Source organism: Elephantulus edwardii, unplaced genomic scaffold (assembly GCF_000299155.1).
Source record: "Elephantulus edwardii isolate Elephantulus edwardi_28Jun2011 unplaced genomic scaffold, EleEdw1.0 scaffold00259, whole genome shotgun sequence".
Lineage (NCBI taxonomy): Eukaryota > Metazoa > Chordata > Mammalia > Macroscelidea > Macroscelididae > Elephantulus > Elephantulus edwardii.
Genome location: NW_006400009.1, coordinates 522725 through 539830, shown reverse-complemented (window position 1 = coordinate 539830; position 17106 = coordinate 522725). Strand labels below are relative to the sequence as shown.

The 17106-nt window shown below is 38.3% G+C and overlaps 1 protein-coding gene across 3 annotated transcripts in view; it reads right to left on the bottom strand.

Moving 5' to 3' along the window:
• The window catches only part of SMAD5 (SMAD family member 5), a 34384-nt gene that overhangs the window by 6133 nt on the left and 11145 nt on the right, over positions 1 to 17106 (bottom strand). The window contains exons 2-4 of one of the 3 annotated variants that reach the window (XM_006899487.1): positions 14420 to 14671; positions 11079 to 11195; positions 1261 to 1482 (exon numbers count right to left, since the gene is read on the bottom strand). In XM_006899487.1, coding sequence (XP_006899549.1) covers positions 1261 to 1482; positions 11079 to 11195; positions 14420 to 14671 — 591 coding nt within the window. The remainder of the gene's footprint in view (positions 1 to 1260; positions 1483 to 11078; positions 11196 to 14419; positions 14672 to 17106) is intronic. The other 2 variants (XM_006899488.1, XM_006899489.1) reach the window with 2 other exon arrangements.

Sequence of the window (17106 nt, the reverse complement as noted above, 5' to 3'; positions counted from 1 at the left end):
AACAACAACAACAACATACTTGAACCAGGAGGCAGCTGTCAGAACAGAGCAGGGAAACACCGCATGGTTCAAAATCAGGAAAGGTGTATGCCAGTTATGTATCCTATCTTCATACTTTTTGAATCTATATGTGGGACAGATCATCCAGGAGGCTGGGATCTACAAAGAGGAAGGTGACATCAGGATTGGAGGAAGACTCATCCACAACCTGTGTTATGAAGATGACACAACTTTATTTCCTAAAACCTTCTTCCAAAGGAGGAGCTGAGGCAGATGCTTCAGAAGGTCAAGGACTGCAGCCTTCAATATGGACTGAAGCTCAACATCAAGAAAACAAAGATTCTCACCACTGGGCCTAGTGGCAGCATCATGATAGATGGTGAAGAGATAGACTGTTAACAGCTTCCGCTTGCTTGGCTCCATATTCAACATTTTTGGTGCCAGTAGCCAGGAAACCAAAAGATGGATTACACTGGGGAAATATGCTGTTACGACCCAATCCAGAGTACTGAAGAACAATGATGTCAGTCTAAGAGACTAAGGTGCGCCTGATCCAGGCCATGGTCTTTGCAATTACTTGCTATGCATCAGAGAGCTGGACAATGACTAAAGATGATAGAAGACTAAGGATGATCGAAGAAGAGTATCAATGTCTTTCAGCTGTTATGCTGGAGAAGAGTACTGAATATACCATGGACTGCTAGAACAAACAGGTTCATCCTGGAGAGGGTGAGACCAGGCTGCTTGTTGGAGATAAGGATTTTGAAGCTTCGTCTGACATACTTTAGGCATATTGCCAGGAGGGATCACTCCTTGGAGAGGGATATAATGCTTGAGGGTGGAGGGATGTGTGATAGGAAGACCCTTGATGAGAAGGACTGACTCAGTGACTGGGGTAATGGGGGTAGGTGTGTCAGAGAAAATGAGGCAGGCTAAAGAGAGAGTATGGTTCAGAGCTGTTGTACATAGGGTCTCAAGGAGTCACATGCAACTTCACAGCTCATAACAATATTCCAGTCAGATGATACTTAAGATATAGATATAGATATTTTTCTAATTCTATCTCAGCAAGATGAAGATAAAGCAAGATAAGGAGAAAGGAATGATTACTTGATTACCAGATTCTTCAACATTCACAACTTGAGAGAAGAAAGCATGCTTTAGTAGTCTCTGAATGCTCAAAATACTGTACAAGATGCAGTTCATATAGGTCAAATAAATGATAGAATTCAACCAAGTGTAGGGAAATAACAAGCTTACCTTTTCCAATGTGTCTTCTAGTGTTTTCAATCGTTGAATTACGGTTAACATTTGACAACAACCCCAAGCAAAATCGACTTTTGTTATTTGAAGGATCTGTGAATCCATCTACTAATACACTGGTAGAAGATGCATGAAAAGCTTCCCCAACACGATTGTTCAGCTCATAGTAGACAATTGAACACCAATGTTTGGGCTCTTCATAGGCAACAGGCTGAACATCTGGAAAAAGAAAACAGAAAGAAAGTTTAATTAATGATTATCAGAAACCTATTTGAAAAATAAACTCTTCTATTACTTCACTTAATAAAGTCTCCAACAACAAAAAAATATAAATGCCTCAAATAGACTTGACCATGACAATTTAAAAATGAAAGAACCACAAAAATAAGAAAATCTCACAACTTAAATTGTTTTTCCTGCAAAATCTAATCCAGGCTTAAATTTAGAATAGCTAGCCTATTTTGTTGTTGTGTACCACTGAGTCAGAACAGATCCACAGCTGATACTCTGGCAGTTTTTCAGAGGCAGTTAATCACAAGGGACTTAACTGTACGGCTGCTGTTATATACCATTGGAAGCTCTAGTGGCCTAGTGGTAGAGAGCTGTTGTGCCAAAAGCAAAGGTGCATAGTTTGAATCTACCAACTACTCTACAGGAGAAAGACAGGCAGTCTCTTTCCCCATGCCATTTACCGCTTCAGAAAACCCACTGGAGGGTCAGCCATAACTTGGTTCCAACTTGATGGCACTGAATCTGGGGTATTTTTTTAAATTTTTTCAGTAAGAATTAAACACAATCCACATATACAAACCCCCAAATATCCAAAAAGCACTGGTTGTGTGATCTACGGCCAGTGTACAGGGTGCTACTCTATTAACTAAAAGTCCAAGCACTTCTGGAAGTTCAAATCCATCAGTACCTCCTAGGGAAAAAATGGGAGGTCTTCTTCCATAAGATTTATAGTCTCACAGTTTGGCACTTCCTCAAAAACTGAACACAGAAATTCCATATGACCCCATTACTCCACTGCTTGGAATATACCCTGAGAAAATGAGAACTGAGGCACAAATGGAGATTTGCACACCAATGTTCATAGCAGAGTTAGTCACCAACACAAGAACATGGAAGCAGCCCAAATGTCCAACCACAATTGAATGGATTGAGCATTTATGGTACATTCACACGAAGGAATACTATGCAGCATGCAGGAGCAATAATTCTGAAAATCACTACCTAAATTGGGAGGGACTGGAGAGCATTATACTAAGGGAAGTAATTCAGTCCAGCAAGGACAAATACTGTATAAAAATAGTTATTATAGAAAGAGATTGAGGATCCAAGGGCAGAAGTAGGGGTGCAGAGGGGTGAGGATGGAGTGGTAGTTAATCACAGGGTCACACAATGTGATGGGTGGAGGAAGAGGTAAGTAAAGGAAATGGGGAAGATCCAGTGTGAAAAAAACAACAACCCAATGCATACAAACTTTCTAAGTAAATTAGTAAAAAAAATTTATTTAAATAAAAGATTTACAGCCTCAGAAATCCAATAGATGGCAATGCGTTTGAGATATACTGCCAAAATAACAAATTGGTCTTGGAAGAAGTATAGCCAGAATACTCCTAAGAAGTGAGGCTGGTAAAACCTTAGTCTCCCATACTGTGGGCAAGTAATCAAGAGAAATCAGTCTCTGTAGAAAGACATCACTTTGTAAAGAAGAGGCATAGTGAGAGAAAGGAAGACTTTCAATGAGCTGGACTGACAAACTGCTTAAGCAAAGCAGAGATTGTGAGGATGGCACATGATGAGGAATGATTTCTTTCTGTTGCATACATGATTGCTGGAGTGAGAGAAGATTTGGCAGTGCCAATGAAATGATTCATCATTTCCAAAGGTGAGAAGAAGCACAGAATAAGGTAGTTTAACTTGTCATAAAGTCCAAACAAACTCAGCAGACATTTTATCAGGTTTGAGGTTAGCTGTAAATCACACAAAGACTGTTAATCTGTCTCTCTTGGAGTAGCTGGTGGATTCAAATGTCTGCTTTCAAGTAGGCGGTATAACCCTTTATAAAATAGGCCACCAGAGAATGAAGTTTATGTTAATAGTGGCAGTAGAGTTTAGAAAATGAAAGTGAATTTCATGTGGAAGATATTGTAGCTGCAAATATTTTGGTGTGCATATTTTCACAACAATTTGAGTATGTAAAAGCACCTTATTGTGAAGAACATAACTAATTGTGGCTAACAGTGAGAATGGAAATCCCAAACACTGAACTGTGCTCATGTGAGGGCATATACACAGTCTAAGTAGCAGCTGTCTGAGAAGATAAAAGGGACTACCAAATGGTTTAAATTCAGAAAAGGTATGTATCAAGGTTGTAACTAGACCTATTTATCTGTATGCTGAGCAAATAATTCGAGAAGCTGAAGAAAATGGGAAAATTTGCAGTTAGTGATCTCTCCAAATTATCAAGGAGTAATGATGACAGTTTGAGGACTAATGTGTGTCTGATTCAGGCCATGGTTTTTCCGATCACTTGCTATGCATCTGAGAGCTGGACAACAAACAGGATGACAGGATAAGAACGCCTTTGAGCTGTGGTGTTGGAGAAGAGAACTGAACACCTGGTGAATGACCAAGAGAGCAAACAGACATGTCTTGGAGAGAGTGCTGCAAGAGTACTCTCTGAAGGCAAGAAAAGAATGATGAGGCTTTGCCTCACATACTTTATATATGTTGCTAGGAGGGGCTATTCCTTGGAGAAGGACATGATGCTGGGAAGGTAGGGGATTGGCAAAGGAAAGGAAGACCCTCAACCAGGTGGATTGACACTGTGACTGAATGGGCTCTTGTGTGTCAGGAAGTGTGAGGATGGCACAGGATACAGCAGGGTTCAGATCTTTTGTTCACAGAGTTGCTATGAGTCGTACTTGACTTGATTGCACTTAACAACAACAGCAACATATACCAGTACCAGCAATCAGGAGATCAGGAGATGCACTGGGCAGGTCTGCTGTCACAGATCTCTCTAAAATACTGAGGAGCAATGATGTCAGTTTGAGGAGTAAGGTTCATCTCATTCAGGCCATAGTCTTTTCAATTACTGCCTATGCATTTGAGAGCTAGACAATTAATAAGGAAGACCAAAGAATAATTGATGCCTTTGAGCTGTGGTATTGGAGAAGAGTACTGAACAATCCATGGACTACCAAAAGAACAAACAGAGGTGTCTTGGGAAAAGTGCAGCCAGAGTGCTCCATAGAGACAAGAATAACAAAGCTTTGTCTCACACACTTTGGCATGTTGCTATGAGAATCTGTTCCTTGGAGAGGGACATCATGTTTGGAAAGGTAGATAGTCAGCAAAAACAGATGAAGATCTTCAATAAAAAGATTGACACAGTGAATGCAGCAGTGGACTCAAGAGTGTCAGAGATGATGAGAATGGCACAAGAAAGGATAGGGTTCAGATGTGTTGTTCACAGGATCACTCTAAGTCATACTCACCAACACCAAACATCAATATACCAACAAGGGAGCTCTGCCGCCTTAGTAGTAAGAAGTTGCGCTGATAGTCCAAAGGCAGATGGTTCAAACCCATGAGCTGCTCTATGGGATAAAGATGAGCAATCTCCTCTAGTGTGATTTATAGTCTCTGAAAAGCCCCTGGAGGATCAGCTAGGCGTCAATTCTAACTCAATGGCACGACACAACATATACTGACAGAGATGACCAAGACAATTCAATAGCGATAATACTCTAATAAATGCTATAACCAACCAGATAAATACATGTAAAATTTTGAATTAAAATCCTCACAACATACAAAGACTAACTCAAAATGAGTGGTAAACCGAGCTGTAAAAGCTGAAGCTATATAGACCTTGTAGAAAATAATAGGAGAAAATTTTCATGACCTTAGTTTAGGATAGAGAAAGATTTCTTACACAAAGTATCAAAAGTACAGTTTAAGTATGCAAACCAATATAAAATAAAAAGAAATTTTGAAAAAAAAGAGTATGTATGGTTCAAGAAGACAAAGAAAGTGCACTACATACAAATTCAAAACTTTTTGAGGTCGAATGATCATAATAAAGCAAATGAAAAGATAAGCCACAAAATGAGAGAAAAGATTTATAAATTATGTATCTGATAAAAGAATTCCTTCCAGAATATGAAAGTCCCTGGGTGGCAAAAATGGTTGCACCTGACAAGGAACCTAAAAAATGGCTTTGGTGGTATGTTTAAGATCCTGCCACAAAATTATATGTCAGCAGTTCAAAATAGCTCAGTCATGACTAAGAAAAACAGGACAGTATACACATCTGATTACCAATCAAATTTCCTGGAGCCCTGGACTTTCACTCAACTAGAATATAGACAGCAGTGCCCTACACAAAAATGATGCCATGATAGACATGCAAAGAAGAACAGTCAGTTGTATCAGGGCATATCTGACTGTTTTCTAAAATGGAAAAAAAAAACCAACCCATGTAGTCCTGTTGATTCTGACTCATAGTAACCCTCTAATGGGTTTCCAAGTCAGTAAACCTTACAGAAAGCAAACTGCTTCATCCTTCTACCAAGAGAGTGAATCTGAAGCACCAAATTTTCCCACTGTGTAGCAGGTCTCCTTCTGCCTATTTCCTACTTGGGTTAAAATCTCACGCACAAGAGATTTATTGTCATGCAACAAGCATAGTGTCCTTATTTCTGTTAACCATGAATGAATGATTTTTAACAAATGTGAAGCCCTAGCTTCAACTTACCAGCTACCCCAAGAAAGAGCAATCAAAAGTGATGATCTGCTCCCATAAAGATGAAAGCCTAAGAAGCCCACGGGGCAGGATTGTTCTGTTCTCTACTGTTGTTTTGAATCAGAATCAACTTGACTGCTTATATGAACAACAAATCTAACACCAAAGCCTCTCAGAAGCACTGCAATGATATGCTTCTGTAGAGACTACAACCGAGAAAAACCTATGGAGCAGTTCTACCCTATAACACACAGAGCCACTATGATAGCAACCAATCTGACTAGAAACAAGGCTAATTTGTTTTTATCTAAAATATATCAACAACTCTTACAACTAAGACTAACAGCCTAGTTTAAAAAAAAAAAACAGGCAAATGTCACTGAATTGTACACACAAAATTGTTGACTGCTATTACATCTGCTGTGTATATCCTCAACAATAAAAACATTTTAAAAAATACACAAAAATATAAACAGATATGTCAACAAAAAAAACCCAAAAAACCTACAGAAGACTAAAAAGCCATAAAGGGATGCACAACATCATTACTTATTGTTGTTATTAAGTGCGGTCAACTACAACTCACAGAGATCCTGTAAACAATCTTGACCTATATCCTGCACCATTCTCATGTCATGCTCAATGCCACTATTCATTGTTGTTGTTATGTGCCATCGAGTCGCATGTGACTCAAAGCGACCCTATGTACAACAGCCCTAAACCCTGCTCTATCCTGTGCCAGTCTCATTGCCTCTGACACACCCATCCCGATTACCCCAGTCACTGAATCAATCCACCTCATAGAGGGTCTTCCCCTCCTGCGCTGTCCCTCCACTCTGCCCAGCATGATGTCCCTCTCCAAGGACCTGTCTCTCCTTACAACATGTCCAAAGTATGTCAGGCGAAGCCCCAGAATCCTTGCCTCTAAGGAGCAGCCTGGTTTAACCCTCTCTAGGAGGAATCTGTTTGTTTTCTTGGCAGTCCATGGTACATTCAGTACTCTTCTCCAGCACCACAGCTCAAAGGCATCAATTCTCCTTCTGTCGTCCTTAGTCATTGTCCAACTCTCTGATGCATAACAAGTGATTGCAAAAACCATAGCCTGTATCAGGCGGACCTTAGTCTCCAAAGAGACACCGTTGCTCTTGAGTACTTTAGAGAGGTCCCTAACCGCAGACTTTCCCATCGCAATACGTTTTTTGATTTCCTGGCTACTGGTGCCAAGAGTGTTGACCGCGGAGCCGAGCAAACTGAAGCTGTGAACAATCTCAATCTCTTCACCATCCATCTGCTGTGTATATACTCAACAATAAAAACATTTTAAAAAATAGGCAAAAATATAAACAGATATGTCAACAAAAAAACCCCTCCAAAAAAACCCTACAACTCACAGAGATCCTGTAAACAATCTTGGCCTATACCCTGTGCCATTCTCATAATGTCATGCTCAATGCCACTATTCATTAGAGAAATGTAAATCAGAAACAAAATGTGGTATCATTTCACACCCACTGGAATGGTTAGTTAGAATTAAAAAAAGAGATAATAATAAGCACTGAAAGAATGTGAAGAAACTGGAACACATGCACAATTTTGATGAGAACGTACAAAGGAAAACAGCTGGTATTTTTTCTTAAAATATAAACTCACAATATGACTCTGTAATTCTAATCCTAGGTATATACTCAAAAGATATACAAGTGTACTTCAACATAAAAATTTGGACTTTAACCCCCAACTCACTGCCATCGAATAAAAAATTACTCATAGCTGACCTTTCAGTGAGTTTTCAGAGACTGTAAATCACATGGAAGGAAACTGGTCACCTTTCTTCTGTGGAGAAGCTGGTGAATTTGAACCACACGTCTTTGGGGTGGCTGCAAAATTCCTTATCCACTAGGGTGACCAGAGCTCCCTGTAAAGACTGTTGTTGTTGTTGTTGTTATATGCCATCAAGTCGCCTGCAACTCATAGTGACCCTATGGCATATTAGCTCTGATACCTGCCCTGTCTTGAGCCAATCTCATCATCTCTGACAGACCTAATGCCATTGTTCCAGTCACTGAGTGAATTAATCTCATACTGAGTCTTCCTCTTCTGTGCTGTCCCCTCCACTCTTCCAAGCATGATGTCCCTATCTAAGGAATGGTCCCTCCTTGCAATATGCCCAAAGTATGTCAGACGAAGCCTCAAAATCCTTGCTGCAGAGAGCAGCCCAGTTTCACCCTCTCCAGGAAGACCTGTTTGTTCTCCTGGCAGCCCACACTATGTTCAACACTCTTCTCCAGCACCATAACTCAAAGGCATTGATCCTTCTTCTATTATCCTTAGTTACTGTCCAGCTCTTGGATGCATAGTAAGTAAGTGCAAAGACCATGGCCTGGATCAGGCACACCTTAGTCTCCAGACTGACACTGTTGCTTTCGAGTACTTTAGAGAGGTCCCTGACAACAGACTTTCCCAATGCAATCTATCTTTTGATTTCTTGACTGCTGGGGCCAAGAGTGTTGATTATGGAACCAAGCAAGCTGAAGTTATCATCAATCTCAATCTCTTCTCCATCTATCATGATGCTGTCAATAGGCCCAGTGGTGAGAATCTTTGTTTTCTTGATGTTGCGCTTCAGTCCATATTGAAGGCTGCAGTCCTTGATTTTCTGCAGCAAATGCATCATGTCCTCTTCAGTTTCAGCAGGTAAGGTCATGTCATCTGCATAATGTTGTTGCTGATGAATCTTCCTCCAATCCTGATGCCACATTCCTCTTCTTAAAGTTCAGCCTCCTGAATGATCTGTTCTGCATATAGAATGAAAAGGTATGGAGAGAGGCTGCATCCTTCAATGCACATTTTACTGATTCTGAACTAGGCAGTGTTTCCTTGCTCTTATCTGACTACTGCTTCCTGGTCCAACTATAGATTTCACATGAACACAATGAAGTGTTCTGGGATTCTCACTCTCCTCAAGGTTACCCAAAATTTGTTGTGATCCATACAAAAATGCTTTTGCATAGTCAATGAAACACAGATAAGAGCTCTTCTGGTATCTCTGCTTTCAGCTAAGATCCATCTGACGCCGGTTATAATGTCCCTAGTGCCACAGCTTCTTCTAAACCCAGTCTGCACATCTGGCAGTTCTCTGCTTATGTACTACTGTTCCAGTCATTTCTAGATAATCTTCAGCAAGATTTTGCTTGTGTGTTGTATTAGTGTTATCATTCGATAATTTCTAGCCTGGTGGGCCACATTTTTATGGAATAGGAATAAATACAGATCTCTTCCACTCAGCTGGCCAGGTGTCCTTTGGAATTTTTGGCATAACCTGGTAAGCGTGTTCAGGGCAGCATCTGTTTGCTGAAATATGTCAACTGGTATTCCATCAATTCCTAGGATCTTGTTTTTTGCCAATTCCTTCAGAGCAGCTTGAACTTCCTCCTTCATCAGCAAAGGCTCTTAATCATATGTTGTTTCATGAAATTCTTCCGTGTCAGCCAAAATCTTTTTTGGAATAGTGCCTCTGTGTACTCCTTCCATCTTCTTTTGGTGCTTCCTGGGTCATTCAACATTCTGCTTTCAGTATCCTAACGTATTGCAACTTGAGGCTTAACTCTGTTTTTCAGTTCCTTCAGCTTAAGAAATGCCCAGAGAGTTCATCTGCTTTTGATTTTCTGACTCTTAACTCCTTACACATTTCATCATAATACTTTGCTCTGTCTTCCAGTGTTACCTTTTGAAATCTTCTGTTCAGTTTAACTTCTAGATTTCTTCCCTTTGCATTGGCTTCTCTTTTTGTTGTTGTTGTTGTTTATTATTAATTTCAATGAAAATTTACAGAGACTTTGGATTTCTATTCATTCATTGTTGGACTTTTCTCTCCTCCCAATCCTCACCACCAGTACACTACCCTCTTGGAAAAGTAAAAGAAAAATTCTTTCATTGTTTTACAGTCCCTCTCCCCAGGTCCACTCCACTATGCAGCCTTTGCTAGCTCTGGACTCCTGTCACGACAAAAATACCTAATCACCTATCCCTTTTAAACCACTTTCTCCCTCACATGTTTCAATGCAGTATATATTACTAAACCCATCTTTCTCAGTCTCACCTGAACCCCAATGTCAGTCCTGTTTTACAACATATGTTGTATATGTAAACATGCAGTATTTGTCCTTTTGTGACTGAGATATTTTACTCAGCATAATGTCCTCCAGGGTCACCTATTTTGAATAATATTGCATGAGTTCCTTGTTTTTCAATTCAGTGTAGTATTCCACTGTGTGAATATGCCACAGCTTCTCTATCCATTTGTTTGTTGATAGGCACATAGGTTGTTTCCAACTCCTTGCTATTGTGAACAAACCTCGATAAACATGGGTGTGCATCTGCTTGGGTGTCAGTTATGGTCTCTTTGGGGTATATTTCCAGTAGTGGAATTGCTAGGTCAAATGGTATCTCTATTTGCAACTTTTTGAGAAAGTACCATACTGACTTCCACAATGGTTGTATCATTTTATACTTCTACCAACAATGAGTAAGGGTTCCAATTTCTCCATAACCTCGCCAGCAGTTGTTGCTTGCTTTTCTGTTAAATTTTGTTATTCTGACTGGGGTGAGATGATATCTCATAGCTGTTTGGCTTCTCTTTCTGTGTAATATTCAGAGTCTCTTCTGACATCCATCTTGGTCTTTTTCTCCCCCCTCCTCTGTCTTTGCAGTAACTTTTTGGATTATTCACGAATGATAGTCTTAATATCTTCTTATCTGACCTTTGGTCATTAGTACTCAGGCTTCAAACCTGTTCCTGAGATAGTACAAAAAGCTACTCACATAAAGTGCTCAGAAAAGGCAAATCTACAGATTGTGATCCTGGTGAACCTCACTGTGATTTACTAAAAGCCACTGAACTCTACATTTAAAATGGGAATTTTATGGTACACAAACTAGACTTTATAAAGCCATTTTTTGGTGTGGTGTTTTGTTTTGCTTTTTTTTCCCCAAGTGGCCAAGAAGAAATTTAATAAAGCAAAAACAACACAGAACACATAATGATAAATGCTTCTCTTACCTCTGCTAGATATACTGGGCATAATCTGAGGAATCATATTGCTTGTATCCATAGGCTGGGAATTATCCTGACCCAACTGATCATCAGGTGGCATATAAGCAGGAGGAGGAGTATCAGCTAAAAGAAAGAAAATGAGATAAGTTGGGGCCTAAAAGAATAGCTAAATTTTCATTTTGCTCAAGTTTATTATTCCAAAGGCATTAAACATTCATCCTAAGATTACTTGCAGAACTCATTACTGAATATTAAATACACCAAAAAAAAAAAAGTATGATTTTAGTCTAGTCACAAGTGAGATAAAAGAAAGACAGCACACTGAATATTCATGGAAAGCAGCATTTATTTACCCAGATCTCTGGTAGTTTAGTTTTAGTACCAAAAGTATAATTGAAAGCCAAGAATTATGCCTTTATTTGTTAAGAATCACATGCTTAGGGAAACTAATTGCTATTACAAATCAATTTCAAGGACATAAGTAATCCTTGTTTGAGAATATACCTAGATACTCAAGATCATCACATACTATATACACTGTTGTCTAAAACCAGAAATAAAACCATGTTCCTCTATGTTTGCCATCAATGCTATCAGCGCTCATGAAACTCTGAAAATCTCAAAAAAAATGGCACCTTTGTACTCAGATTCTGAGGAAACGCAATGTTAAACAGAAAATAGTTTTACTTCAAACTTGTTAAAATTATCTCCAAAAGCTATACTAACGCTTCTTTGTCTCAATAACTACAAATATACTGACAATCTGTCTTTCATGCCAAGGTTTCGACTAGATATTTTTCAGACAGGGCCTTAATTTACATTGACTGTACAATAACTTTGTAAAGTTTTTAAACAAATTCCTAATAACAAGCTGAAATTTCTATTTAATTCTCCATAAAAGGAATAAAATTTACAATTACATTAATGGATGTTTTGTTGCTATGTTGTTGTTGTTAAATGCCGTCGAGTCGCAGGCGACTCATAGCAACCCTATGAAGGAGAGTCCTCAACGCTTGGGTGCCTTTCATCCTTTCTCCAGGTTCATAGGGTTTCCGGAGGCAAGCTATTATGGAAGTAGATGCCACTCCTCCTTCCATGCTTGTTTTCATTGGGGAGCTCCACCCCACTCTCTGTCTGCATTTGGTAGCCAACCATTAATGCATTTGACACATCCGTGTCACAGTGTTCAGCCTCACATTTGTTGCTATAGAGAATCATAAAGAATAAACTTACATATGACGGTGCCTAAAAGATGGTAGGCATTCTAGTATTTCTTGATAAGAGTGCATAATGATGTGACCCATAACATAGCATTAACAAAAATTTTATAAAAGCTATTAATAATGTGTTTTTCCAAAAATATCAGTTTAGGTACTCAAAAGGCAAAAGATGCATGTCACTTGAATACATTCTTCTAGACATTTTAAAAATAATCTTCAGCAAGACTATGCCTGCAGAGGAGCCCTGTCACCTCACAACCAGCCTTCAGACAACCCTGGTTTGAGGGCTTGTTCTATTGCCTTTATTACTTTTTCATCCTTGAGCAATTCTGTTCACCACTCTGGAAGCTCCTTCTACATTTGTGGAAGGGGAAAATAGTAATACCTACTTCCAACTGCAATTAAATTTCTTGACAGAGAGGAAGGGGGTGATGATGGTGGCACTGGAGCCAGAAGTTCTGTCCTCAGCAAGGTTCAAGGTCAGGACCTCAAAAGAGCCTTAGGGGAGGGGGACACCCAACCCCTGGGGAGATCAATACGGCTCCTGGGATGAGGAGAGCTTCCTGGCAGGGGCAAACCATCCAGCCCCTTGTGAGAGCTGCCTGGTGTGTATGAGAAATCTAAGCCACTTTACTCTGTCTCCTCCTCCAGTACACCTTTAAGTAACAACTCTAAAGAACTTTACTTTGTAACTCACAAGTTTGTTCTCTCTAGGTTTGCTCCATTTTCTATATGTAACTTGAACACTGAGTCTTGTTCCAGAAACCTGAACCCCTATCCCAGTTCCAGAGACAAAAGGGAAATATAACTTCCAGCTAAGAAAGTGAAGGTGGATGGAGCCTCAAAGTTCAGCCAAACATTCCCACTGGACTCACCCATGCAAACATCTTGCATTCTAGAGGGCAAAATACATCATGAAAATATCTTCTAACTGAACAAGAAGGTATGCAGCTTCAACTCAAGACCACTAATAAAGTGTTGGCTCCCCTTCCCTTTTATCGCAACATCCCTGTTCAATATGATGTAGCTAGAGAGTATGTGCCCCTATTCCCAAATGGGAAACCCACAAATAAAAATGACAATCCCTTTGTAAATAAATAAATAAGTCACCTTCAGACTTTGCTCACCATTCATTACCCTGTCTTTTCTGATCCCCACCAGATATTTCTCATTTCCTTTACCCACTCCTTCCACCCACCAAATTGTGAAACCCTATGATTTCATCACTACCCATTCTTACCTTTCTGCTCCCACCCTCTACTCCCTTGGATCCCCATACATGTTTTACTAGTTATCCTTCTACTTTTTACAATTAAAAACAAAAACAAAAACAAACCCACAACAAACAAAACAACACAAAAAAATACCAATTTATCAGTTACTTACTTAAAAATAAATGAAGTTAATTTTAAATTACCTAAACCTACAATGACTGGAAAGGTAATGTAATAAAGTTGAAAGAAACAAAAGGTGAGTCCAAATCTCCACTTAGCTATTTGACCTTAAGCAAAGTATTCTGTATTATTACCAGGTTGACTATAAATTTCATTTTCCATCTGCAAAGCAGGAATAATATCTATCTCATATGGCTCTTTTAAATATTAGATTTAACAATAATCTGCATCACTATAGCAGCTCTCCACCACACACAGAATAAATGGTGCTGTATTATTACTGTTAGGTGCCATGAAATCAATTTCAACTTACAGCAACCCCAGCTGCACAGGGTAAAAGTATCCCAAGTTTAAAGATGTAACTTTCTGGAAGCAGATCATCAAGTTTAACTTCCTAGATGCCTCTGGGTGGATGTGAATCACCAACCATTTGGTATAATCTCATGCTTAACCACCTGAGTCATTTAGTATTTTAAATTATATAAAAACATTAAGTAAAATAAGGCTAGTGCCTTTATAATTTTTTTCTGGTAAACATATATACTAGTCTGATAGTACTTAGAAAAACAAAATCCAAATTCTCCTAGGAATCAAACAACTAACTAAAGAAAAATAAGAGCTGAAAATAGTGAGTTCTTGGCACTCAATCAGAGTGCTTACAGTATCAACTATTAAATCGCAGGAACAGATTTTTTTTTTGGGGGGGGGGGGAACCAATAAAATAAATTCTTACCTGGGAGCTGAAATGGACTTCCTGGTCCAGAACTTGCAGGGGAGTTGGGATATGTGCTGCTAGCAGGGGAAGGGGGATATGGGCTGTTTGGTGACAAAGGAAAAGGAGTGTTGTTGGGCTGGTGGAAAGAATCTGGAAACGTAGCATTTTGTGGCATATGTGGCTCATTGTGGCTTAGGTTCCTAAACTGAACCAGAAGACTATGCTGTGGATTGAATTCATTGTGACGAGGCACTAATACTGGAGGTAAGACTAAAAGACAAAAATAAAAATGTCAGTTGTCAGGAAGATTCACAATAATATGGTAGTAACAGCAAAAGGGTTATAAAAAGGCCAGACAAGATTATTAATCTATTAAACAAAACTCTTTCATTTTTAAAAATGCACTTTGTAGAATCTTGACTATATTTATGTAACTAAATAAAAAGTTTTCATAACAGTAAAAATATAGTAATAACCCGAGTCCATAAAAAGATGAATGAATAAATGAGGTACATACACTTATTCAGCCTTAATTAAAGAGGAATGATGCTCTGATACCTGCTACAACATAGTTCACTCTTAAAAACGTTATGCTGAGTAGTTGCATTAAGTATTATACAAAATGACAAATATAGCATATAATATCTACAATAGGCAAATGCATAGAAAACAAGTCTCCTACTAGTTTACAAGGGTTAAGGAGAGGAATGAGTAGTTTGCTTAAGAGGAAATGAGTTTCTGTTTAAATGATGTGATAAAAACTTTTGATGAAATAATGTTGATGGCTGGGAAATATGGTGAATATAATTAATATCACTGAATTGTATACTTTAATTAAGTTACAGTGGCAAATTTGTTGTTTCATGCTTTACCACAACAGAATTTAAACACACATACACAAAACCATTCTAAACAAGTCTGTATAACATACACTGAAGGACAGAAGATAGGTTCCAGTTTTGAGAGAGAAAGCTTATTATAAAAATACCATTAACAGAAGATAATGCTATTAGAGTTCAAGAAAAGTAAAGAATAATATTCTGGATCAACAGAAAATGAAATAAAGTATGATTCAACATTCAATAGGGAGCTCTGGTGGTAAGGAGTTGCACTGGCAACCCAAATGTACGCAGTTTAAATCCACCAGATGCTCAGTGGGAAAAAGGTGAGGAATCTTGCCCCAAGGAATTAAATACCTCTAAAAGACTGCTGGGTGGTCATATCCAATTCAACAGTGCACAATAACAACCAGAAGTTAATGAATCATAAGGGTTCCCACACAGGAGTGCTAGGTATGGAGAAGAGAGTATAAGAGAGACTGAAAACACTACAGAAAGAGAAGATTAAAAAAATGAAAGGCAGGTAGCCTAGCTACTGAACAGGAAGGTTAAGAGTACAGTTGAGTTTCTCTATTTCCAGCTATGAACGCTTTTATTATTCTTAGCATGAGAGCATGAGACATCACGTATTTTTATGTTTTTCCATTAATATTCTACCAACAGAAAACAGTACTATCAACTAGGTAGAAAATATCAATTCACAGCTTTTCTAAACATGATAATAATGAAAATACAAAGTATATAATATGAAGTTGTTTTAAATAGTCTAATCTTATGCAAATATTCATTCTCTGAAAACTCAAGTGATCAATCACATACAAATACCTTTCCCTACTAGATTAGTAACAATCTTGATTCTTTAAACTCTCATTGTATCAACTAATTTCTCTTAAAATTTTTTCTACATTTGTCAATACATTTCAGAGAGGAACTTCTCCTAGAACTGACATGCTAAATTTGAACTTATTTTCTAAAGTATAAGAGAATAAATGTTTTTAATTCTTTAAAAAATATTTAAAAATTTAAAAAATCCATGATTCTAATATCATTCAGTAGCAATATAATCAGCTTAAGTTAATGAGGTCACAGCACGTGAGAACTGAATGATGATTAAGGAAAATCAAAGAATGAAGGCACCTGAATTATGATGTTGCTGAAGAATACCGAGTATGGTCTGCTAGAAAATCTAACAAACCTGTATTCAAATAATTACAATAAAAATACTGCTTAGCAGCAAAGATGACAAGTCTTAATCTCATTTTGTGCATGTTCTCAAAAAGCACCAGTCTCTGGAGAAGAGCAGCATGCTTGGTAAAGTGGATTATGGAAAAAGAGGAAAGCCCTCAAAAAAAATTAAATGAAGGAAGCAAATATAATGACTGTGAACATGGTGCAGGGCTAGGAAATAATTTTGTTCTGCTATAACAGAGTTCTTATGAATGAGAACTCAATAGAACCTAACAACTACTGGTCATACAACTCTATTCATGAAGTAGGGATGTGCATGAGGAATCAAAAGCTATTAAGTCTTTGCACAGCTTCTTTTTTATTTCCTGTTTCTGAAATAATGGCAGTTTAAATCCAACAGCCAGTCTGTGGGAGAAAGATGGGCAATTTACCACCTTTGGAAATCCACTGGAGGGTCAGCTATGGATCTCTCCCAGCTCAACAGTACTTAACAGCAGCAAGTATTTTACTTAAGTAGCTAAACCTGTCTAGAATTGAACACTAGAAGTAGGTATTAGTAAAAATTCCTTCATTCAGGGAGCTAGCAACTTAAAAATTTTGGTCAAATTTCTCACAAATTAATTCAGTGACTTGTTTTAGAAGCAGAGCTAAAATCGCTGGCTTCTCTTTTAAAAATCA